Source organism: Cricetulus griseus (genome assembly GCF_003668045.3).
Source record: "Cricetulus griseus strain 17A/GY chromosome 1 unlocalized genomic scaffold, alternate assembly CriGri-PICRH-1.0 chr1_1, whole genome shotgun sequence".
Lineage (NCBI taxonomy): Eukaryota > Metazoa > Chordata > Mammalia > Rodentia > Cricetidae > Cricetulus > Cricetulus griseus.
In genome coordinates this window covers 111,921,983-111,949,304 of record NW_023276807.1, presented here as the reverse complement: position 1 = coordinate 111,949,304, position 27,322 = coordinate 111,921,983, and the positions used below count along the sequence as shown (strand labels likewise).

General features: G+C 36.3%; 1 protein-coding gene across 1 annotated transcript in view; it reads right to left on the bottom strand.

Moving 5' to 3' along the window:
* Cpeb2 (cytoplasmic polyadenylation element binding protein 2) overlaps positions 1-27,322 on the bottom strand; it is a 53,539-nt gene that overhangs the window by 9,072 nt on the left and 17,145 nt on the right. The window contains 4 exon segments of the mRNA XM_035452639.1: positions 3,371-3,460; positions 4,366-4,536; positions 13,156-13,179; positions 19,496-19,546. Of these exon segments, the coding sequence (XP_035308530.1) occupies positions 3,371-3,460; positions 4,366-4,536; positions 13,156-13,179; positions 19,496-19,546 (336 nt within the window).

The window sequence follows — 27,322 nt, the reverse complement described above, 5'->3', positions numbered from 1 at the left end:
AAAACAATGATTTACCAGTGTTATCTTTGTTCAGTTTCAGAAAACAAACAGTTCAAAGATTACAGTAACAGTGATGGCAACAATAGCGATGAGGAAAACTACTGTTTCATTATATATGCTTCAACTGCCTCCCTAGGTACTGTGCCTTCTTTTCACATAGGCACATGGATCACATGAAAACCTGTACCTGCTGCTTGGTTCCAATGGAGGGATGGGTCCATGACACCCCTCAGACTGCAAAGGATGCTCTAGTTTTTACAAAACAGATTATAACCCATATACATTGTGTATACTTAGCTTATGTCATCTATTACTTATAATATCTGACATAATGTAAATGTCAGATACACAGTTCTTGGGAAACCAAGTAAGGAAAACAACCAGTGGAAAATAAAGGCTACCCCTGCAACAGTTTTGGCTCGTGTTTTATTGAATCTATCTATGAAAAGAACTTGAAGACAGTTCATTTCCTGCCTAGAATCCTGTTTAAAAACTTTTTACCCACCTAAAGTACACAGTAATCTTTACATTGGATACCAAGCTCAATGAAGTTTTTCAAAAGTCAATTATTTTTTTTCTATCTTGTAGAATTAACTGTTGTAGGATTAACTGCTATTCATATCATTCATTATGTAATTGCCAAGCTATGAATTATTGATATAGAATACACGTATTTACATAGTTGAGTATGTTCTTAGAGACTTATAGAAGATATATACTTTAAACATCTTGCTGCAACTATGAGTGCTGTGAAAAAGACAAACAGTGCAGGGAGCTGGGATGGCCTACAAGGAAGACAAGTTGACCTCATTGGGTAGTTTCCCAAAGTTTTCTGTGAGCAATTAACTCTTAAATAGAGATTAACACACACACACACACACACATTCTCTCTCTCTCTCTCTCTCTCTCTCTCTCTCTCTCTCTCTCTCTCTCTCTCTCCAGAGCAGAGGCACAAAAGGCTCATGGCAAGAGACCACTACACAGAGAAGTCCTGGAGCAGACAGCCCTGTGGGACTTTGAAGAGGACATAAAGAACAGAAACAGTGAGAGAGATGTAAGATCAGATGGGATGGATGTAGTTTTGCCTTTACCCTAGGAGTAAAGGGTTTAGGAACTGGTTTTAGAGACTGCTGTGGCCGGACCACAGGAACAACTACTAGAATACATCACTAGCTGCAGAAGAGTGGCTGAAGCAATCCAGGTTGGGGATGGGTGGGAGTTTATAGGTGCCTTGTCCAGATTTGCTAATCCTCTCAACCATGAAATAACTTTTTCTAGACCTGTTTTAATGACATTGAACTAAAAGGTTTTCAATGTATACTCTCTTTACTCACTTTTGATAATTTGCCATTTGTAATTCTGAAAGAGGAATAATATCAGATTTCTTTGCCCTTTCTTCCCTTTGCTGGCAACATAACCTTGATCACATGACTTGTATATGGACACAGGCAACGGCAGGGACTCTTGTGTGGTGATTAGCCACAGAATTATCCAGCATTAAGTGATCCAAGTAAACTAAGTTTTCTCCTCACATTTACCTTTTTAAAAATTATTTTTAGTTAGTTGACCAACTAACAGGTGTCCTCAGGGCAATTCACACATATTTGGGTGTTGTTGACCCCTCTCCTTCCAAAGCCCTTACTGCTTGTCTCTCTGCTCCTACCTCACTTAAATCCTCCACCCCAGAAGTCCCTCTTCCTCTTCATGTCATTGTGTTCTGCTGTACTTTCCCTTCACTTCCTAATACCTCTTCCCCTTTCCTCACATGGACTCATGGCCCCTTTCTAGATTTCTGACTGCTATACACACTCATTACCACATACATATACTAAAAATTATAAACTAAGATCTACATGTGAGGGTGACAGGTGGCATTTGTCTTTCTTGCTCTGAGTAACCTTATTTAATGCATTTTTTACTTCTACACATTTTCCTGAAATTTTTACTTTCTTTGTGGTTGAATAAAAGTCTACTGTGCACTTGAATGTCATTTTCATTTTCTATGTATCAGAGGAGAGGTAGCCAGACTGATTCCATTTCCCACCTCTTACAGAGCAGCAGTAAACAGGAATGTATAAGCTGTCTGTGAGGTTCATATAAAGCCCCCTGGGTACCTGCCAGGCAGTGGTACAACTGGGCCAAATGACAACTCTTTTTATATTTAGAGAATTCTCTGCACTGATTTACTTGGTGGCTGTACTGGTTCTACTCTGTCACCAACAATGGGCTCTTCTTTCCTACATCCCCATAAGCATTTGCTTGTTTTCTTGATGATAATCATTCTTACTAGGATGAGATGGAATCTCAAAGCAGTTTTAATTTGCATTTCTCTGATTAAATTGTTGAATTAGTTGTAAATGACTTATTGGCTGTTTGTACTTTTTAAAGAAATCTATTCACTACCTAAGTTCATTTTTGCTTGGGTCATGTGCTTTCTTGTTGGTCTGTTATTTTGAGTTCTTTGTATATTCCAGATACTAATCCCATGCCACCACAAGTATAGTTGTGAATATTTTTCTCCCATTGTGTAGCTGTAAGGCTGTCTCCTCACTTGGTTGTTTCCTTCACTGTATAGTTTTTTAATTTCATTAGGATGGGGGCCTATTTCCTGAGCAACTGGAGGACCATTGACAAAGTCCTTATCCATGCTCCTACCTGTTCCTTCTTTCTCTGACAGTTGACTTATTTTTATAAAGTTGAAAGTTTAAAAACAGTACTCGACAGTGAGTTAAAAATACTCAACAAGTTGCTTCCCCAATGCTGTGTCATACTATCATTTGAATACTTGTGTGTACCTTGTAATACTGAAATTACTAAAATGGTTTTATTTCTGTAAAATGTAAATAAAATCACTCCATGTGCATTTTGATTTTATAGAATGGAAAATAAGTTCAAATCTATGCTACTTTAGAATAATACTTTAGGCAGAGAAATATTCAAACATATACTCATTTGGATTTGTTAAATCATTAGGAAATTATGAAAAAAGTATATCAAATCTTGTGATTCCTAAGCAGCATCAAGAAAAACTATAGTAGTTCTTACAATCACTTTTCCTCACTCAACTCAGGCTAACAGCTTCTACAAAGATTAACTTTAAAAAGGTTTTTTTATTTATTGTTTGTGTATATGTGGGTGTCAGAGAACGACTTTCAGGAGTCAGTTCTCTGCTTCTCCCTTTATGTGGAATCTAGGGTAGAATTCATGCTTGTGTGGCAAGAGCCTTTACCAGATAAGCCATGTCCTCAGTGCTTAAATCATTAGTGTTTATAAAAAGGTACTTATGTTCAATTCTAAAAGCTGGCCCCAAATAATTATTATTTCATTTGTTCTCATACAACCTCGAAAATATTAGTAAAAAGCCTCTTACCTTTTGGTGGAAAATAGGATTTGCTTTCTGCTTTATGAGGCCAATCTACTACCAAAGGTCCAAATCTTCTGAAACTGGCAGTGATCTCATCTTAGGAAAGCAAAGAATGTGGACCACAAATTAGTTCTAATAATAATGTATTCAATATGAACCCTAGTATTTCATAGGCCACCTGAATACTAATGGCTTTGCAGTAGACCCATTCATATCTAGCATTGGGCTGAAACATGTCGTTATCATCAAGTTAACTAAAACAACTATTGGTATTTACAAGTGAAACCATGTTCATGTTAGGATAAGGTCTACTGAAAGAAGACTAGCTATGTTAGTAAAACATACCAATGCTAACATAAGGCAGGCAGTTTCATTGACATTCAAATATTGTATGTTCAATTTCAATGATATACTCTGTGTTAAGCTGATGAATATGCAGAATACATTTGCAGATACATGAACCATAGCTGAAAAAAATTCTCCAAATGCCAATTATATTTTCTCTGTAGGCTATTAATGAATGGGTGGATTTCCTATGACATTATAAGTATGGTTTAAATATTTTTTTAACTTTTACCTTAAGTTACTTTATTAACATCTGAATAGTACTAATTTTCTGTTTTATTTCTATTTCCTTATTGGATTTTGTACTGTATTTCTGTATCTTTAAGTAAATTGATAAATTTAAAAAAATTTAACTTTTGATTTTTTATACACTGCAGAGATTCATAGCTTGCTCCATTTATTGTACTGTATATGTCTGCATTCAAGTGTTGTGTATGTGTTACAGTCACACAAATATTGTCAAGTGTGTTCTGCATTAAACATTAAGATATGAACTAGAACATGGACATCTTTATAAACAGGCTCATAGTGATGATATGCATATGATAAAAACACTACAACTTAAAAGTATTTGTTCAAATACTTGTTGAAAACTTCAACAGCTCAAAAACTATTTCTTTTTACTATGTTTTGTTTTTAAGGCAGGATGACCTTACCTTCATCAATATCTGGAGGAAGCCCACCAACAAAAACTTTTCGAGAGAAGCGTTCTATTCGTTCTCCATTTTGATGAGCTGAATAACATGTGGGCGAATTTAAAACACCAACTTGATCACTGTGACCATCGTCCAACAAGCTATCATCTATTGGAAACAGGGAAGATCGACCTAAAATATAAGGACAAATATAAACTTAATCTCATATTAAAAATGATAAAACAAAGGCCAGCATACAGATGTCAAATTTAAAGTGTTAGAAACTAAGCTTACAGTGTCATAAAAAATGAATGGAAATAGACAGTACAATGCCAAGGTTCAAGAGTGAAGTGACTGCAAGTATGACCTAGAAATATACAGACATTGAGCTGAGGAAGTAGGTCAGGAACAGATGCTTGTCTAGCATAGATGAGCCTCCAAGTCCAATCCCCAGCAACAAAAGGAACAGAAGTAGTCACATGCAGTAACTATAGCACAAAAGAAACAAAAAATCTACTAGCTCATTTCAAATGTTTATGGCTAGCAGCAAGAGCCTAATATGTAGGAAACAGGTCTGAATACGTAACTAAATTCTTTAGAAACTGGTGGTAAAAAGGAAACAGCAGAAGTTAAATAGGTAAGAGGGCATACTGTAAGAAACAAAACAAGGCTGGGCCTTGGTGACACATGACTTTAATCCCAGCACTAGGGAGGCAGAGGCAGGCGGATCTCTGTGAGTGCAAACCCAGCCTGATCTACAGAGCAAGTGCCAGGATAGGCTCCAAAGCTACACAGAGAAACCCTGTCTTGAAAAACAAAGCAAAAAGAAACAAAACAAACAGAAAAACTCCAAGAAAGTACTTAAGATGCTACACTAAGCAGCAAGCCGTACTTGTCTATAAGGTCTTGAAATAATTGATCACATGTTATAATCAAATGACTGTGCAGAGGGGACTTAGGCATATGTGGACTTAGATATAGAACATCATCTTAGAACTTTAGTTCCTATTTGCGTTCACTCTTTAGGAGTGTATCCCTTTAGTGGGCATGTCTTATTCAGTCTTGTTAAGTAATACTCATGCCCTATATACTCACACAAAATAAAACGATCCAACAAAATATAGTACCCTTGCCCCCAAGAAATATATGTGCAGGGAAGGTAAGATCTATTCATGTAAGGATGCCATATATCTCTAAGAAAGCCTCAAAATGCTTCAAAGGAAGCAGACTAGAGGAAAGCAACAGTATTCTGAATACCATGGTAAGTTCTTGAATCCCTAAGGGTATTAGGTAACACTTTACCTCACTGAAACATGACAGACAGCATAAAAGGAAAGCCCTCAAAAGAAGACATTTTATTGAGTAGGTGGAAAAAAACAAAAACAAACAAAACATCTGGTTGCAGGAGCCCCAGGGGAAACAAACAAACAAACAAACAAACAAACAAAACGTAACTTCTTACGTCTGAGGGCTGAAGAAGACAAATGAACAGCAGAGATTAGGGAAAGCTCCAAACTACAAGGAAGGCAGGAAAACAAGGATGAGAAATGAAAGAGAAGCAATAATGGGAAAGGAGCCAAAGAAAGTCACATGTTGATTGAATATAAAGAAGTAAATGTCAGACAAAGGTACAAGGAAAACCACACAAAAAGCTACAAGTGCTGATTGGGTGCTCAGAACAGATGCACGGGAGAAGGTAGAAACAGAGTGGAAAAAAGAAATTGAACTTTCAAGTAAATAGCTTTCCAAGAAAATGATTAACAATTATTAGCGATGAAAATTTCAGAGAGCAATGAGGAGGGCAGTTTCTTGACAAACGCAGTAGGCATAGAATTTGCACCACAGGAAGGATGATAAAGTGAGAAACCCAAACAGAAGCATCAAAGAAAGGTCAGGTCAGGAGGGAAAAAGGAAAAGGAACAGTTAAGTAAAATGAGATGACAATTTCAAGAAATGAAAACTGTGCTCGAGAGTGTCCCGATATTTGACAGTAGCAATTTTCAAGAAGCTGGGTGGGTGTCACATGTAGTGATATGTTGTACTGTATATGCTTATTATAATACAGACATCAAATGAAGCCTAGTCTTCCTAAATATATTAGAGAAGGGAAAGGAGTAACAATGCAGACAAGATGTTCTTTGAAGATTAAATCAAGGATATATAGTTTTAGAATGAAGAGACAAGTGTACACTCTAATAACATTTATCTTAATCTAAAAATAAATTCTTAAATAAAATATGGTCAACATGATATGTGACCCATGATGTTGTGATATAAATAAAGAAAATTAGGAACATGGCATCTTATGGAGAATCGGATGGGGAAGAAGAGGTGAGCTACATACCTGTGACAATAAGCAAGTCAGTCTAAAATGGAGTCACCAGGGGAAAAATGTCACATCATGCTAAAGATTCTACCAAGCTGACTGAGTGAGTATGGAGAGTTAGAATAGCTTCCATGAACCCCTAAGCTAATGCTACACATCAGACAGATCTGAGACCTAGAGTAGACATCTCTCACTTTGCTGTTAACATGCCCACTGACACAGCAACAGGATAGGCCCATTAAGGAAAGCTAGTTTCTTCTGGTCAAGAAGATGGAATATCTGGCCTGGGTGGAGACCTAATTCTCCAATCTACCCCAAACATAAAAAAGTTAACCCAGTTGCAAAACCTGGGTGAATCCTTCAACCCAGGTGTATTTTACTTCAAGCCACACTAAAGCAACCGGTGGAATAACCAGCCTTTTAATGAGATAATACACTTGTCTTTCCAAGAACCTCTTCCCCCTAGTACTCCTTAAGCAGACTCAAAGGTAGCTAACTATTTTAGTTTTTCTTCTTTTCCCAATGCTCGCCAGACCCAAGTATGCTTTTTCTGGTACTTGGAGCTTCCTTACTCTGCAGCTTCTGTCCCCACTAAGTGCTGGTTCACGCCATGTGGCCTTAACTAAAGGTTCCGGCTATTTTCCTTCTCTCTACTTCTCTTCCTCTGGGTGGCTGCTGAGATTACAGATTACCTTCCCTGAGGGCTCCCTTTCAAACTGTAATGAAATTGTTGTCTTTGAATAAACTTTGCTTTGGCTTGACTTTCAATTTTTTTTTTTTTGCCTCTTAAATTTTTTAATCTTCAGACAAAACAAATGCATTCCTGCACCCCTACAAGGTACCACTCACTGCCTGACTATTATCACCAGTTACTTGACTTTCTTTAGTTTAGCCATATAAAGTCTTCCACACTGGAACATACCAATTGAGGCAATCTGAACCAGTGTTCCTGGGCTGTGGCCATACATATTTGGTTCCCAAATGAACTATCTCTTCTTTTTGAGGTAAGAACTGTGTTCCCTTTCAGACACTAACTAAATATATGTTGGATATAAGTTTATAAAAGGTATAGGCTCTAACAACAGGAAGAAAGAACCTACAGAAAACAGGAACTACTTCATGGATGTTTTCAATTGAAATAAGATGTTTTGTAAGAGACCCATGCTGAGTAATAATTTAAATTTCTAAATTTCCTCTGTTATCAGAAATAGGGGCCAATGAGAAATAAATGTCTATGTTTTCTTTGCAATCAATGGAAACAAATCTTCAACATGAAATTATAGGTCAAATATCCTTTCTCTGAAACACTTGGGCCAGGAATGGTTCTTGTTTTGCTATTTCTTAAAATTTGAACTTTCAGATAAAGGATAATCAACTTGCCTGATCCCTCCCTCCCTCCCTCCCTTCCAACCTCCCTCCCTTCCTCCCTCCCTTCCAACCTCCCTCTCTCCCTCCCAACCTTCTTCCCTTTCTTCCTTTCTTCATCCTTCCTTTTCCCCCCTCGATAAAATGATCACCAACAATATCCTTTAAAATTGGTAAGTTGTGAATTAATTGCTCAACTCATCTTACTTTAATTGAATAATTCTACATTTTAAAAAGAATAAAATGACTAGGGAAACAACTGCCTAGGATTTTAAGAAAATTAAAGTGACTAATCCAAATGCTGGACTGAATTTAGACATGCTAATATTTTGCACAGTGTCATTTTGAAGTATTTTATACAAAATTATCAGTTCATAAATACAATAAACAAAATTCTAAAAGTCTTCTGTCTTGGGAAAAAAACACAGATCACAAATACTTAGAATCTAAACAGGAATAAGAGGCAACAAGATTTTTCTGAACTATTACATGGTAAATGCACTGAAACATCAATCAGTAACTGAGTACTGTGCTTACTGTAACTATGCACATATTGTATAATCCATTAACTAAAGTGCAGCTGAACAAAGGATGCAACACAATGGCTTAAAAACATTTCATATACTAGCCACACTCATGAGAATCTTCACTTCTAGAAAATGATTGCTTTCTCTAAAAAAAAGAAAAAAAATAATAAAAACAGTGAATTTTAATATTTTCTTGAAAGAGTAAATAACAGAATATATCACTGGTTTAAAAATACAAGTACATGAAAAGATATTCCAAGTTTATGGTTATTAGGAAAATGCAAGCTGGATGCACAATGATGCTGGTACTAATTTTGATGGCCACATCTCCCTCCCCCATCTCATCCACCTGTGTGGACAGCATGTGTGTAGCACATACAAACATATGTCAGGGAAGTTGCACCCCAGATTTTAATTGATTTTTCATTTATTCTGGAATTTAAGAATAAACAATTCTGAACATATCAATAAGGAGATATGGGAGGGGAAATGTGTACAAATCAACCAATTTACAGATTGTCTCTAAGCAAGATTCTTAGATATTTATAGATTGTCCCATAACTTTATATTTACAGAATGTTGCTGTGAGATTTTAAAAATATGGAAGCACAGAAATTTAAAATTATTGGTAATCTGAATATTCTTCCTATCTTTTAGGATGGAAGCAGTAAATACCCTCCAGTGTAATGCAAGTTTTTTGTTTTTGTCTTTAAATTATGATGACAGTAGAGGTAGGTTTAGGATTGATTTCCCTTGAGTACCACCCAACAATGATTCACTTGTCTGGTATGTATCTCCAACGAAGAGAAAAACATTTACTACTTAATGTACAATGACTATTTGAAGATATTTTGCCCCAATATCTTTCTTACAGAAGATAAAGAGTCAAATAAATCAATTCTAAGCTAAGAGTTTACATCTTTTAAAACTTAACCACTAAGATATACTTGCCTTAAAATTAATTTCACTGGAATTTTGTTTTCTTTAAAAATTGGTGTGGTAGTGTACACCTTGAAGAACAGCCTCTTTGGGTCTGTAAATTGAGTTTTACAAGAAGTACACTCTGCTATTAACTACTCAGAGTTACCAAAGTGGGAAACAAGCAAACAAAACAAAAAACAGTAGATAATGCCAGTGCTGCTACCAAATCGAAGCACTGTTAAAACACAGGAGCTGCACCCAGCGTCATGGCCGGCTAATCCTGTATGCAGCTACTATATGGAATTTTTATGCTTCAGAGACTCTTGCCCTTTCTCTGATAACTATTATAATTACTTATCAAAGACGTGGGAAGGTAGGGCATGAATACAGTATATTTCATATCCCAGTTCAACTTTAAATAAGCAAAACTTTCTATATTAAACTCTTAGTAACTCTATATATAGTGGCATGTAAATCTAAATGGCTACACACTGTACATACCAAACTTCAGCAACTTCCAAAACTTTCTCTAAAATTATTTCTCCTATCTTCTCATTCCATATGCAACCTACCAACTTTGGGTTTAATTTCAAAAAAAAAAAAAAGTTGCTAGCTGAGGCTTAGTACATTAATTAAAATTATTCAAACTACCCTATATAATTTTTTTATTTTTTCTGGACAACAATAGTTATTTATTCCTCTATTAGAAGGAGGTATTGTCTTAGCACTTTGGCTGGCTTCCAGAAACCTATTCCTCATACTGGATTGCCTTGACCAGTCTTAATACAAGGAGAGGAGCTTAGTTGTACCTCAACTTGATATGCCATACTGTGTGGACACCCATGGGAGGCCTGCCACTTTCTGAACAGAAACAGGGGAGGACTGGATTGGGGGTAGAGGGAGGTGAGGGTAGGGAATGGGGGAGAGAAAGGAAGGGGAACTGCAGTCTCAATGTAAAAATAAATGAATAAATTTAATTAATAATAATAATGAGGGATTGTGACACAGAATAGAAAATTCTGAGTGACAGAGCTTAAATAGTCCTACACACCTCTTAGCACAATCCTGACCCTATTCCATCTCAGACCAGTTTGTTCATTCTCAGATGGGATGGAACAAATACTGAACAGAACAGCACTCTAAAAGAAAGCAGTTTTCCTGCTGTCAAGGAGCTTCCATGTGCCCTGCTCTTTCGGAATGCTGCAGAGCATTCCATGGCCCCAGGCTCCTGACATTCAGAGAGAGGAATCCTGGTTTTGCTCAATTGCTTTTGGTGTAATTATACTTTGATCATCTCTAAAGTTTATTTCATAAATCAATATCTACAGCCAGCTTGATTTAAAGTTCTTATTGACATTATTAAGGAACTGGAAATATATCAAAGGGATTTTGGCAATAATTTAGTTTAACTATAGTGAAGTGGGAAGTCTTTAAAATAAAAAGTGCTGCTCTATGCTGCACTGAAAGGTCAATCAAAGGTGGAAGGAAAGAAGACAGCTCTTTCTAGAATCAGCTGGCCACTGGAAGCCAGACTGCCTTCTGACATTTGATGCTGCCCCACCCCCACTGCACTGGTGCCAGTCAGGACTAGGTTTTGGCCATTTGTGCCAACTCATTTTGACACATGCCCCAGGAACAGAGAAGCTCTATTTATTCTAACAAAAGAAAGACCAAAATGAACACACACCATTTCACTACCCCATCAAATCCACAGCACAGTTCATAATAGGGGATTCCTGGTTGGCTAGGTTTGGAGAAGGGTACTGTGTCAGCATGAGGGGAAGATGAAGAGAAAATAGAAAAGATAGCCAGGCAAGCATCTCTACTCCTTTTTGAACTATTCTTCTGGTTTGCAGGCTTTTCTTATGAAATATTTCTATTACTTACCAAGCTAAGGTGCTGCCAAATTCAAATAAAATCTCACAGTAGTTAGATTTCAGGACTAAACCTTTCTCATCTGACTGAGCAAACTGGAATTGTAGCAACAGATTTATGTAACCCCTAGAGAACAACTACAACTCAACTACAACGGTGCTGTACAACCTGAGGAACAAGGCTGCACCTTCCACTGCACCAGCTGTGTGGAGAAGCTGCCAGTTCAGGACAAGGAAAGGGCATGGAGCCTTACACCTGCATGCCTAGGCAGCTCTGAAATGGAACACTTCTCTTTACAGCTCCCGAGGGAAGACACAGCTAGGCAGGTAACAAGTATCTATCTAAGCAGCAAGTAATTAAATGTTTTCCTTCTTTGTGTCACAATCTGCAGTTACTGATCTGAGATATAATAAGAAAATCATCAACTCTCATATCTTGCTCTTAAAAATTTCGAACATTATATTTATACCAGAGTATGCCCAACGGACTTAACACAAGTTACTGGGAACAGATAAATGGTTTCTGACATGAAAGGAATTCTGAACTTCTCCATCATTTTAAAATTACTGAAAAATCACAGATTGGTAAATAGTATTTTCAAGAGAATCACAGTTCCACACTTGACTGTGAAGTGAGCTGGGTCACAGATCTGAAAATAGGTATGAACACTGTAACCTCCCCATTCTCTTCTCAGTTCACTAATAACAGCCTTTAGAAAGTAACCCAGCCTCACTCTCTTCCAGGTTTTTACAAAAGTAAGAACCCAAAATTTCAGTCAAGTATTTGGAGAGTCAAGATTCCATCGATGAAGTTAAGCTGAAATGTGGAATCAGAACTACTTACTGCTTAATAACAGAAAGTACTAGCCTTGATTGTCAGTGGTGATAACTGGTTTTGCTTGTGTGTTTTGGGGGAATGTACTCATCAGCAGATGAGAACACTGCCACACACATGTAAATACAACCAAGGACACAGCTACCTATCACTGTCTATCTTTCCTTGGCTTCATGGAAATTCTAGAGAGAAGGGCAAATACTTTTTACTCAGTGTGCAGAACTGTAAAACATGAGGTACTGCCCACTACTCTACTCATGTAATTTTGCTTCTTCTTCTTAGGCTGGCTTCTCTCTCTTTCGATTTCTACACACAGAAAAGGGAGTTGCAAGTTTTCAGCCACAAAGGTTAGGTGTTCTGAGGGAGTTCAATAGTGGCACCATACCACAAAGCCTTGTCTCGTGGTCCCAGTAAGAATGCTCAAGGAAATTATGTTGTGACAGAGGAAGTGGGAAGGGACTGGTGTGCATGCTAGACAAAGGGGCTGAAAGGATCACAGCTTCACAGAAACATTAGCTACATGGTTTCTGTCAATGATGACAGTAATCTACTTACACAGGTGTCATTTCTAACTGAGTCGACAAAAATCATAATGATTGGTAACAATTGGTTATAGAGTAGAAAAATCACATCACATGTCACTCTGGTTAATACTAGAAAACTTATTTCTTAAAACAGATTAAAAACAGCCTTATTTTAGAAGATATAGATATAATTTTTAATAGGAGTTAAAAATTTGGACAGTTTAAGATGGACAAATTTTATTTAATAACTATTAGTATGAAAATATACCCTTGTAGGTTAAGAGTTAGAATTTGAAAGTTGGTAAGTGCTCACATCAATGTGTGATTCCTCTATGAGCTCTCAGACATTGCATAAAGAATTCTGAAATCAGTAATTATGACATTGATCAATATAGCCCAATTAGAAACAGATGAACTATAGCAAGCAGAAATGAATTACCTCGTCTTCGCCCATAACTCCTTGCTGCATGTAAACAAAGGACAAATTGTAGAATGTTAGAACTAAAAATAAGCCCACACATACAAATATCCGTGATATGAAAAGTTATGTGGGCATTTAGAAACTGTACTTTAAGACATTATGATAATGTCAGCACTTATAATTTGCATATTTTACCATTTACAAAGAACTTATACATACACATACATAAAGACATACATAAGATATATGTCAGATATACTTTTACAAATATTTCATACACATGCCATCTGAGTCAGCCAGAACTGTAAAATTTATTCTAATTCACATTTAAAACCCACAAGCACTTGTTTCACCTAATCATGATAGAAAGATGTAACAATTTACAGTTAGGTAGCTCCCAAATACCTTTCTCAATGAATGAATGAAGTTCCTATTTTTCTTATTTTGATAAAATGTTGTTTGGTATATATTGCCTAACACCTATGTAGAATCCATCTATGCTGTACCACGCCCTGATCAGGTAGTACCAGAAGATGTAGACTGTTAAAGAGAGTCATTATCACTGAGATACGACTCTAAGTCCTGTAATCAAAACTAAGCTCACACAGCTGCTTACAGAAAGAGTAAGAGACTGCTGCAAAGGACACAAATGATACTTGCTAGTCTCCTGACATATTTTATAAAAGCTACTGACTATGTGTCTGCCTCTGGGTGAAAGGAATTCTAATGTGAATTAAAATTACTACAAAGGCAGAATGATTAATGCTAGCAATATAAAGTAGAAATAATGTAAACTGGTTGTTTACATTATTCCCATGGATAATGTATGAATATGATTTCTCCTTCATAAGAAGTTACCAGTGTTGAGAAAATCTTTCCCTTCAAGCAGTGGACACAATTAGTGTTTCACCTGATAATTTATATGAAGCAAACAATAAACAAAATAAAATGAATGCTATAAGACTGAATGCTTATAGAGTGGGGAAGCAAGAAAAATTCAACATGAAAAAAACTCAATTTGCAATTCCTTAATTCTTAACAATTACATTAAACCTTCAAGTGATCAACGGGCCCTAAAACATTGCATAGCAACGTCTCAGGAGTTGCGTCTTTTACTTTTCCTTTGGTGGGCCAATAATACTTACTAATCAAGTTAAGTTTACTTTGGAGAATTTCAACAATGTTTCAGAGATCAAAGATTTATAAAGCAAACCAAACTATTTTCAAACTATAAATTGTGATGAAGTTGGAATGTGGCAAATATTTCCCGACCTAGTAACGCAACACCAATCCTGCTAATGTTCTTAACCTTTACACTCTCAGATGGGGCTATTCAATACTAAAGATAGTGAAAACACATAAGAATTTATAGCATCTTAAGTGTCATGCCATTCCTATGTTTGGACATAATCATTTAGAAAATTTTTCTCAATTATCTCCTATCACAGTAATTTCAGAATCCTTTGAAGAGTTACTCTACTTATTTTTTGGACAACCGTCAGGTTCAAAGTCTCTATTATCACTAAAACCAGAAGTGTGGCCAGTGTGATACTCAGTGGGCAAAGGCATTTGCCATGCAAGCAAATCCTGGGAACACAACCTGGAAGCACTCATCCTGACTTCCACAGGGACAATATGGCACACACATAGCCCCCACACCCTGACACTAGCATATGTGGTAGGAGGAGATGATTAAGTATAACAGAATAGACTACAATTAAAGCTAAACTGCAAAACATTTCCTACCCTATCGTGGAAATCACTATTTTGCTATCACTGTACTGAAAACGTTATGTCGTTCTATTGATGTTTCTATGTAGAGTTCTAGGGTCTGTTTTAGTGTAACTGCAGCAGAATAGTCAAGAATCTCTACCAAAAAGATAGTCACCATGAATATTGTGTTTTTAAAAAGCCTTCTTTGTATCTGAACCTCCAAATAAGAATAGTTTAAAGTAGGACAGGGCAATGATTTATTCTTGACTTCTATCAAATGACTGCAAAATGCCAGGTAGGATTACCAATGATCTTATTCAGGTTCTGGCCACGGTGACAATAAGGAAAGAGAACAATTTTACACTCTGTTTAGGGACTTTGTGTTCTTCCATACTGATTCTCAGATCTATAGCAAATTACTTCAGCTAAAAGGTAGCATAAGAAAAATACATAAAATCAGCTAGAAATACAGGTTAATGTTCTCTTGGTGAGAAGCTAAAGCAAGTATTTGTCCAACATAAAGCAAAACTAAAAAGAAAAATAGCTATGCTCCAAGTCATTTTCAAAACCCCCATTTTCATCCACCCCCTTCACTCTCCCTGGTTTCCTAGCTTCACAAATTGATACAGTAGATTTGGAGTATCTGTCTTTAGAAGTATAGGATCAATAACAGTCTTGTTTTAGCCCTACCTGGCCTCAAACTCATTATGTAGTTAAGAGTTATCATACACTCCTGATCCTCCTGCCTCTACCTCCCAGGTGCTAGGATGACAGGTGTGCTCCACCATGCCAAGCTTGGGTACATTTCCTTAGTGAAAAGATAGCTATAATTCATTTCACTCCCAAAATAAAACAAGCTCTTAATCACATAAGTGGTTGGGTATATGGTTTTTAAATGCAAATTTAAGTTGAAACTAGCTTGCTAATACATTTTCCCTCACCTGACACTTTGCTCTGTTGGTTCCCCTTTTGTGAAAAGGTACTAATTAAAATATGTTATTTTCGTCGGGGAAAGTGGGGAAAATACAATTCAATTCAAATAGAGACAAATACTTGACATATATAACATTACACTTTACTATTACAGAAAACACACAGATTTCTGGCATTGGCTTTAGTTTTTCTCCTGATATTATATTGCTAGTATTAGAAATGTAAACAAAGTATCATTCTAAATATCTAAAACTGGGTTTTAAACAGTCTACATCTGCATATAATGCAACTTTCTTTAAAAGCCGATGAACACTAAACATGGACACATGTGACTTATAACAGCAGCAGTCTCTACATCAAGTTCACTTGATTTCAAACTCATTTGAGGAACACAGTCTATTTAGAAACAGGAACATCTCTGTGGTTACAATTATACGGATTTTTGTTTTTGTTTCTTTCTTTTGAGACCAGGTCTCACTATGCAGCCCTGGCTAGATGTTGCTATATAGACCGGGCTGGTCTACAGCTGACAGATCTGCTTCTCTCTGGCTCCTGAGTGTCACAGTTAATGGACCCATGCTCCCACTTTATATGGCATTTTATGTTAAAAAATTTAGTCTACACAACTCCATGAGCCATGTGGGTGTGGTGCTGTATCCCATGTTAAGGGGTATCTGAGTAGCAGAAACTCAGTCATGAGTTTGGCAGCGGCTCTCCCTAGTGCTATGCTGTGTGATTACCCTCCTGTTTGGCTACGTACCACCAGATTTATTTAAACCTATATCTGAAAGTTTTAACTACAACTCCTAAGGAGGAATTAATTATAAGGCCTTTCTAATGTTAGTATATCTTATTGGCATTATATTACTATTATTTATATTGTACCATGTTTAGTTAAAGGCATTCAGATCTGATATCACTGATTTCTGTCAGCTATATGTATTGTCTCAAAAATGCTCTTAGCTGCAACAGATATGCATTTGTTTAATATATCTGTGCATTACTGAAATTTATTCTGTGTCCTCCACAGAAGGGTCCCTCACTACAGAAAACAGGGGACCCACACTTTCCCCATGTTTCTAATGTAGCTTCTTCCTATTGATTCCCTACAACAACATTATACACAACACCCTCGCAATAGCTGAAGACATCACTTAGATGGTCTCTTCCTCTTATGCTATCTGAAATAATTGCCCAGTTTCTTGTCTGATTTTCACTCCTGATGATCTTTTGCATGGATTTCCATCACTCACTCTCCCCAGCTAATAGTTATTCACAGAAGCTGTTCTAAATACGTGCATGAATTCACTCACTCTTCTCAATAATCCCCTGCGGCAAGCAGTGTGCTCTGGTTTAGATATTAAGAAATGAAGTCAGAGTCAAGTTAGGTATGCTGTTCCAGGTTGTACAGAAGGCAAGGTAGCCTTAGAATCTGGGATGCCACCCACAAAACATGATGATGCAAAATGTACTACCAAATATTTATCTTTAAAGTGAACAGTATCAGCTATTCTAACAATAATAATAAGTAATGGTGAAGCAACTTACTTAACCAACTTCCCTACAGTGAGTTCAATCTATGACATAAGATGCTGCACTCCATCAGTCAGTAATATTTAATAGCTATTTAATATAGGAAGAGCCTTGCACTAATAGCATTTAATTCCCTGGTTTCCAGGGAACATAAATTCTAAGAATATAGCTAAACTGCATTTGTTAAAGAAAATTGCCCCTTACCAAGTGCTGTTATCTGACTTTATTCAGTATCCTTGATGTCTCACTCTTTAAGACTTCCTCACCCCACCGATGTACCCAATTAAGTGACTGTTGTTTCACCTCTTAGCTGTTTGTGCCCAGGGAATAAAAAAGGACATGCTTCTCTTTGGAGCAAATCTCTTGTCCTGACCTGAGTACATTTTGATGTCCTAGAGTCATTACTTACTTCTTCCTTCCCTAGTCCCTTGCTAAAAATGTTCAAAATTCCCAGACTGTCTTTCTTCATCGAGTAAGCGCTATGTCCTCAAATGCAGACAATTAAGGGTGCTCATATTTAAAAAATATAATAATATATTTTTTCTAGATGTAACCTGCCTGAAATAAAACATTCTCATATCTTCTTTATGAAGAAGCATAATTCAGTCAATATTTATAGGACTTTAGGCAATTTACAAAAGTAACTGATTAATAGACTAATGTAACAACAATATAAGCTGCAAAACTATTGTGCCTTTTCAAGTTCCTTGCTTATATGACTGCTATTCTATCGTAATCATCTGGGCTACTATCCAATCAACAATGTCAGGTGAACTGTGGATAATACATAACTCATATTTTTCAGGGTACCTTTTTCAAATGTATTCTGATACATGAAAAATGGGAATTTTCAGTGAATTTTTCAGATGTTAAGATAAATAAGTAATTTATCTTTATTTCCCACATAGAATATTTAAGGAAAGTGAATCCATATATGGTTTATTGTTACCTAAGCCTATCATATTTTACACATCAAATGGACAGAACATTAACAATAAGCTATTTTTTATTTTAAAAGCATCATGTTAGTCATAGACTGAGAACCAAAGACTGGAATAAAGAGGTCCTTGATAACATCTTTCAACTCAAAGTCTCAGTTTGGCAGCTCAGTGCATCATACTCAGACTGTGATCAGCCCATCACCTACCCTATCACTGTGCCTCAATATTTTCTCTCATTCCAAAATCCTGTCTCATCTGACAGTCCTTGGGCCACAGGCTTCCTTTCTACCCTCCTGTCTTTGTAGTCATCATCCACATGGCCTAACTTCACAGTGACCCCATGTTCATATTTGCTTACACACCTTCATTATATCTTATTTCAAAAAAGTTTTAAATGAAAAAGTCCCCAGCCAACATAATGATGTCATTTTAAGCATATATTATTTATAAGTGTTTACTTTCCTTGCCTCTAATTCAAAATTACTCCTGAAAAGGACTCTCTCCCTCATCTCCACTCCTATGATCATGTTTATATTATATTCTATGACTATAAATATATTTATATTTGTCCAAAGTGAAGAAAAATGGTTTAATCAATGTTTTTCTTTTCTGACTGTTAATCTTCTAATTGGAAAGTTAGAATAAGTTAAATCAGTGTGATTCTACATTTATAAATTCACCAATACATTCCTTGAAACAAATACAAGTGCTTACACTGTGTACAAGGGTCTACGTACTTTGCAAACTTTATCTTATTTAATAGATTTAGAAGATATATATCTTTACTTTATCTCAAGTTTACAGAGTGGGAAATAGGAAACTAAGAACAAACTTTGTCTTAGATCACAGCTTGAGACAGAACCCCAATATCCAAACAAGGATTGCTCCTGAGGTTGAGGTGGCTGAAATATATCACCACAAATGCACTTCACAATGACAATTTTTCTCAGGAACAACACATACAGACCCCTAATTCCTGCAGCTTCGCTTCATGTTTTTAAAAGTTGGGCTTTCACTCTGCTGCCCAGGATGATCTGTATCTGATGGGTCAAGTGATGCTCATTCCAGTTTCCCACTGAGCTGGAGCTACAGTTGAGTTCAGCTATGCTTGAACACTGCTTTATTTAACAAGATGATTAAACTATCTATATGAGGGAAGGTTCAGGGGAATACATATTTAAAAATCATCTTCATTTGCATGAGCCAAATGGAAACATAACATGTTAGGCAAAACTTACCATTTAACATCAACAGATTGTCAGTTCCTGGATGTGGATAGCTCAAACGACCTTGAAAAAAACAGAGAAAGAAGAATTTAAAGACCATGAAGCTATCTGAGAAGAAAAAAAGGGTAGTGGTAAGTAGGATAAGGAAGAAAATATTAAGCACTGTATAGTTTTTAAAACTAAAAGGCTAATCTTTAACTCAAAGAATATTAGCTTTGAAACCTGAAAATAAAATGAAAAAGTTCATTGTAGTCCCATGCCATCAGATCACAATGTGATTTGAGAGCAACTAAAACTACATTTATTTCTATCTGAATTGTGCTCTGGTTCTGAAAACATAATACATGGATTTTTTTTTAATGTACTCAAATAGATTGAATTTTTCTCTAGATTTTTGCTGTCAAAACTTCAACAAAATGGATTTAATTTTGAAATGAAGAATAACTAAAAGTTTAAAAGGAAAAAACAAGAACAAACCTAATTTTTTAAATTTAATTCAATGGCAGTTTTTAAACTGTCAATGTGGTTTTATACTGTCATGTTAATAAAGAAATTCAAAGATATCCTAGGCTATTATTACAAATATATTATGAGTACTTCATTTAGAGTTTAAAAATTGTTTATGAAGAAAAAAGTGAAAACACTAAGGCTTATGAAAACAGTAACAAAATGTTTGCTCTATGCTGCTCTTCTTGAAGACTTTGTATTTATAAAATTTGGAGACAACAGTATTATATATATGCTACAAAGTTTGTATGCTGAAAACACGATGTAACTCAGCTATGGTTTGCACAACGGAATATTTGCTTGGCTACTGCCAACAGCAAGGATAACCATTATTGCCGCTCATTGACAGACAGGAATGTTTTCTGATGTCTGACTCTCTGATACTTTATTTTTAAGGCTACATTTAAATTTAGTACTAGGATTGCATTCAAGGCACCTTCTGTATAGCTTTTCTTTAAAATGACCATAATCCTCCATAAAATTCACTACATCAGAAGGATGAGCATGCATATGCACATACAAATGATTTAGAGATTTACAGATAAATACGTACAATATGATCTCTGGCATATCTTGATTTCTGAATCAATATAGTTAAGAAAAGTAAGTGATTGTCCCTTAAAAGGACATTTTACTTTTTTTACTCCCAAGTTTCAAGAATGAAGACATTAGTTACCAAAATGAGCTTCCATAGCCCCAAAACATACAATTATGTCTACTCCTCTGGGAAGTAGGAATCAGGAAAATATATGCAGAAGGTACAAAACAGAAAGACCTAGGAAATATAGCTCTTTTCCCTTTTAAGAAAATTTTTGGAAATTTACGAGACCTCCTGTAGTAGTAGTTCAGTACTTATCCCTAGCATAGTTATGGACTTTGGGAGCCCAATCCACATACAGGGATACTCCCTGAGCCAAGACACATGGGGGTGGGTGGGCCTAGGCCCTATCCCAAAGGATATGGTAGACTCTGATGACGCCCCCATGAAGGGCCTCACCTTCCCTGGGGATCAGAAAGGATATGTGATAGGTGGGGTTTTAGTTAAGGGAGGACGGTAGGAGAGGAGGGCAGGGAGAGGGAACTAGGATTGACATGTAAAACAATCCTGTTTCTAATTCAAATAAAAAAAAAAAGAAAAAAAAAATTCATTAATTTTCTTTTTTTTATTTTTTTAGAAATAATCTTATTTTACATATCAATCCCCCATTCCCTCGCCCTCCCATCCTTCCATGCCCCCACTGACCCTCCCAACCCACCCCCCACCCACTCCCCAAGGACAGTGAAGCCTTCCCACAGGGGATCAACAAAGTCTGTCACATCATTTGGGCCTAGGCCCTCTTGCCTATATTTGGGCTGCAATAGTATCCCTCCATAGAGAATGGGCTCTCAAAGTGCATTTGTGCACTAGGGCTAAACACTGGTTCCACTGTTAGAAGTCCCATAGACTGCCCAAGCCTCTTAGCTGGCACCCACATTCAGAAGGCTTGGTTTGGTCCAATGCTGGTTCCCCAGCTTTACCACTAGGGTTCTGTGCTCTCACTAGGTCAGGCCAACTGTTTCTGAGGGTTTCTACAGCATGATCTTGTCTCCTTTGCTCATCCCTCCTCCCTCTCTACAACTGGATTCCAGGAGTATGGCTCAGTGTTCAGAAGCAGGCACCCGCAGAAATACAGCTTTTTAAATTGCATTTTAGTAACAAGTCACAAAACTTTAACTGGGAAATTGGGACTTTTCTAACATTTTATTGCAGCTGAGCAAATTTAAAGAATAATTTACATCCATCAAAAATTGCAGATTTTCTGACATGATATTTAAAACACCAAATTTCTTCAAGTGGTAATCTATATTACTGTTGAGTACTTTTTTCCTAATAGAATATAGCACACAAAAGGCATAAACAAAAAATAAGACAAGTCTTCCTTCCCTATGGTGTAGTCAAAGGGACATAAACACTATACTTCAGTAACATCTGCCCACTGCTGTAAGTATCATGTATTTCCAGTATCTCACAAAACAAAACACAAAAGAGTACTTAGCTAAACCCAGGCATGCAGGCCTACATGCTAGAATGTTACATTATGTAAGCAGAGCCTTTGTCCTGAGGTCTTGCCCCATCTTAAAGGCAGATAACTTTACATCAACAATTTATTCTCTAATAGGTTCACTATTCCTTTTGACTGCAAAACGGTCTTTTATACATCTTGGCACTTAAATGGACTTTAAAAGGCAACAGAAGCCAGGCGTTGTTGGTGCACACCTTTAATCCCAGCACTCAGGAGGCAGAGGCAGGTGGATCTCTGAGTTTGAGGCCAGCCTGGTATCCAGAGTGAGTGGCAGGATAGGCTCCAAAGCTACACAGAGAAACCCTGTCTCGGGGGAAAAAAAAAAAAGGCAACAGAAAAAACTTATTTATGAATATACATTTGAATATATGTACTAAACATACATTTGAATATACATTTTAATATATGTACTAAAATATTACAGCTCATCACAAAAATAAATCAATGTAATAAAATACTGCACAATTAAATGGTGAAAATGTTAATATAAATTAGTAAGTTAATTTTCACAGTTATGTTTTACTTAAATCAAAGCCGCTTTTACTAAGAACCTGCCAGCTGAAAGTAATGATGGGTTTACTTTATGTGGGTTCATTATATGCAAATAATCTGTGGGTTCATTATATGCAAAGGGCTTTTATAGGTTCTCGACTGCCAATTATTTACTCATATTAACAATACCTTGAATTTGATACTATTTTTTTCCATTTTAATGTGAGAATACTTTATCATAAGAAGGGTTAGGTCACTTGCCTGAGGTTTTATCAACAGCAGGAATGACTGACAGCATGGGAACCTGACTGACTTAATTCTCTTACATATTGCCTTGATACTGACTCCCTATAGATAACAGGATATAGGAAAAGGCATGCATACATGGCTGTGGAATACTTAAACTTGAATAGAAAAGTGTGTAAAAGAACACATGGGTATAAAACTAATTCCTCGATTAGTCTAAAAGCCTGGTGGTGCATAAACTGACACTAATACGTACCTATCAACAAAAACACTCCAATTTCTCTTACAAAAGAAAAGGCTCAGAACATAAAAAAAAAATCATTTCTCGGTTTTTATCATACTGTGTAAGTTATGGCCAGAGGATAAAAGATAAAAGTGGTATGTACAGTTTTTGGAAAATATACTTTTAAAAGGAAAGACTTCCTTTTGTTCTGCTTGCTGAGATGCAGGGGGGTGGCTAAACTAATGAAGTTTTAGGCTCCAGGAGGCAGAAACAGGATTTTCCAGATAGCAGAAAAGTGAAAAGGAACTGTTCTATTGATGTAAAGAGACACCATGACCATGCACCTCTTATAAAAGGTAGCATTTAACTGGGAGCTTGCTTATAGTTTCAGAAGGTCAGTTCATTATCATCTTGGTAGGGAGCATGGAGGTACACAGGCACAATGCTGGAGAAGTGGCTATGAGCTACTTTCTGATAAGCAGGAAGAAAGGAGGCACTAGGCCTGGTGTGGGCTTTTGAAACCTCAAAGTCCACTCCCAGTGACACACCTCCTCCAGGACCACACAAGGTTTAACAAGTCTATCAACTGGTGACAAAGTATTCAAACATATGAGCCTGCAGGGGTCATTCTCATCAAACCACCATATTCTATGTGCTCCACTCTACAAAAGGAACCTCCATCTCCCTGAAGTTGAGTTTCATGGTAACCCAATGGATCTAAGCTTACAAAGTCTTGAGGCAAGTCATTCCTTGTAATTGTAAGCAAGTTTGGGGAATGAGCATTTCACAAAGATTTTTTTTTTTTTTTTTTTTTTTTTTTTTTTGGTTTTTTGAGACAGGGTTTCTCTGTGTAGCTTTGGAGCCTATCCTGGCACTCGATCTGGAAACCAGGCTGGCCTAGAACTCACAGAGATCTGCCTCCCTCTCCCTCCTGAGTACTGGGATTAAAGGGGTGTGCCACCAATGCCCAGCCCACAAAGACTTATAATACATCCATAATGAATATGTGCTACTTCTAGGCAATTCTCTTTTAGCATTAACATGGGGCTTACTAGGTAAAGATGCTTGCTGCCAAGACTGAGGACCTGAGTTGACCCCTATGACCATTACGATGAAAGGAGGGAACCAACTTTCACAAGTGGTTCTGTTTTCCAAATGTGTACATGCATGCACAAACACAAATAAAAACTGTAAAAAATGACAATATTAAGTATTTTAAAATATTTTTAAGAATGTGTATTTTTTAATTTTTAAGTGTCTATGAAAAGCTAGAGGACTAATAGTATCTCTAAATCATTTTTTTAGTCTATTACATTTTTAGATAATGATTTGTACACACATACACACACACACACACACACACACACACACACACACACACACACACACACACACACAAGTCTTAGTTCATGTTAGCCATTTAAATGTATATTGAGCAACTGGTTACACTAGGAACAGGACAACTGAAAACAAGCTATCTCCTGTTTGGACAAAGTATCAGAATACATTATAATAAGCAGTTGGTGCCTCATCTTCTACAGAGTCTACTTTGGTCTTTTTGCTGTTTCTCTCATGTGTCAGGTATCCTTCCATTGCAGGATGTTTCTACTTCTGGTTTCTGCACAATCTGAGTCTGATTGTGCTGAGGAGTGCTAAGTGTTAGGTGAATTAAACATCATCTTGTCCCCAACAGCAGCGTCTTTCTTCCTCTACCATCATTATATCACATTTTAAAAATTAAGTTTCTTGTCATCATTCTCTTTTTTAAAACAAAAGATCTCCAAGAGCAGGGCTTCATTTCTTTTAGTGTCTACTTTATTTCTAGTACCAATAACAGAATGGTACTATATAATAGACTCTCAATTACTTGTTGAATGAATATATCATTTTATTCTATGCTGTGAAATAAAAATTTAACTAAAAGAAGTTACCTAAAGATGTGCTGTATGAGCACACAGAAACAAACTTAACAGGATAACAAAACACATCAAAGACTAAAAGCATTGCTTTTTAATCTTTGCCAAGACAATTTTCTCCCTATCTTTAAAGCAATTTTCTTTAATGAAAGCAGGATTATTTTCTTATCACTGGTTTTTCTCTCTGTATTTTCAGTTCTAATTAACTGTGATATGAAAACATTAAAGAGAAACTTCCAGAAATACACTATTTGTAAATTTTAAGTTGTGTGTGTGTGTGTTTTTTTTAAGCAGTATCATAAATTCCCACACAACACCATTTTGTCCTACCCAGGAGATGCATTTACCCTTTTGTCTACTGTCACCATGCTGTAAATGCTATTCACCACTTATCACTTTGTAGCCATCTTGTAAATCAAAGTACTATGGAGTTACAGTGTTTATCTAGAGTTTGATGCTATTTTTAGCAATTTCAGGCATCTTCTGCTGTGGATAATGTTAATGACTCTAACTTGTTCCTCACCAATAATGAGAAAGTTGCTAAAAAACAATGTCATGCATTTTGCCAACATTTTAAAAGAGAAAACTAAATATCACATATTATTATCCCAAAGAGCCTAGGTTAGAATTAACATTAGACCAATTAAAAAGAAAGGCACAAAAAGGCACAGTGGTTAAAAGTGCCAACTCAAGAATAACCAAGGTCTACTACTTATCAGCAGTTGACAATTGCTAGTAATCATTAATAATGAGCTACTGGTGTCCAAACATAAAGTATGGCTGAAACATGCTGGTTGTGGGGAAAAGTAAGGTTGATCTGAGATCAGTGTAGAGGTATATTAACACCCATACCTATACATTCTTATTTGAAGACAAATAACATTCTATCTTAAGTGCTTTCAATGAAGCATTGTTCTCACTGTTTATTAATCCAGTATTTTTCACAATCTACACTTCACCTTTACTTCTATATTTAAATATTTTATATGAAGTTCCAAAAATACACTTAGAATATAGCCATTACCAGCCCTGAGTAATTCCATCCCTCACCCTACACACTTTATACAAAGCTGTGGTAAATGCTCTGTACACATGTCAACTCAGCTTGGCTGACATTTGGTAAATACATTTTGACAATATTTTCAACTTATAGTCAGAAAACATACATTTAGTATACCCTGTAGAAATGAATACTGATAAAAACTCACAAGATTTTCATTATAAACTGTAAATATCTAAAATCCTAATATAGTGACGCTGCAGTGAAAGACCAACATAAAGACACTGCCAGTATCTCATACCATTATTTTATTGCAGTCACTACTATTATACCTAACGGCATGCATAGAGCTTCCCATTTCCACTTTACTATGTTACTTCTAAGTATGTATGGAGAGTAAACAGTCACTGTATCTGATGAAAGCATCCAGCATGAGAGCAAAACAAGCAGAAAAAAAGGACACAGAGAAAGCACAGACAACACTGTATAATAATATTCAAATAACACTATATACATCAGACAACTAAGTTAAAAAGGTATATTAACAACGTTTGGAAAATGTCCAAAGATGGTCTTAAAACTTGTCATGTAACCTGCAAACTTCTCAAGAGCTCAGTGGTCAAACAGTGACAGCATGCTGTCATCTTCTCCATCCCAGCACCAGAATAAAGAAACACAAACCAAAACAATGGGAACTGGCTTTTTAAAACCAGATTATGAGAATAGGAGGTTTAACATTTAAAGGATTCCCAAACTAGTAGAAGCGGTGAAATTAATAAAAGAAGTCAAGCTCCAAATTTCTATGAAGTAAAGAAGGCTGAGGATCCAAATGAATATGCAACTTAAAAAGTTGGAAAAATAGAGAAGAGTGTATGCATGCGTCTATGTAACCTATAATAAATTATTATTATGGAACTTCTGAACTACAGACATTAAAAAAAGAGCCCCCCTCAAAAAAAAGTTGAGACAACTATACATATATATGTTTGAGGCTTCATAACAACAGCATCATACTTGATAGCAATCCAGGAACTAAAAGAGAAGCCAGTAATGCTGTGACATCCCAAACCGAGACAGTATAACTATACACTGCTCTATCATCTTTATAAAAAGAAAATCAGTGCATACAAGGGTTCAAAATTTATTTCCTATCAGTGGGAAGGTATTGTAAAGCAGGCCCAACAAAAGAAGATCTAGATACCATTAAGACAAGGGCATGGCCTCTGTGGATATATTTTGGCTTCTAGTTTAGTGTTTTTATGGGATTCCCGAGTGTGTGAATGAGTGGGTCTCTGATTCTTGTACCTTCTCTTGGGCTCTTTTCTTTCTGTTTGTCTTGTCCAACTATGATGTGTTAGAAAATCTATTTATTTTTATATTATATTCCCTTAG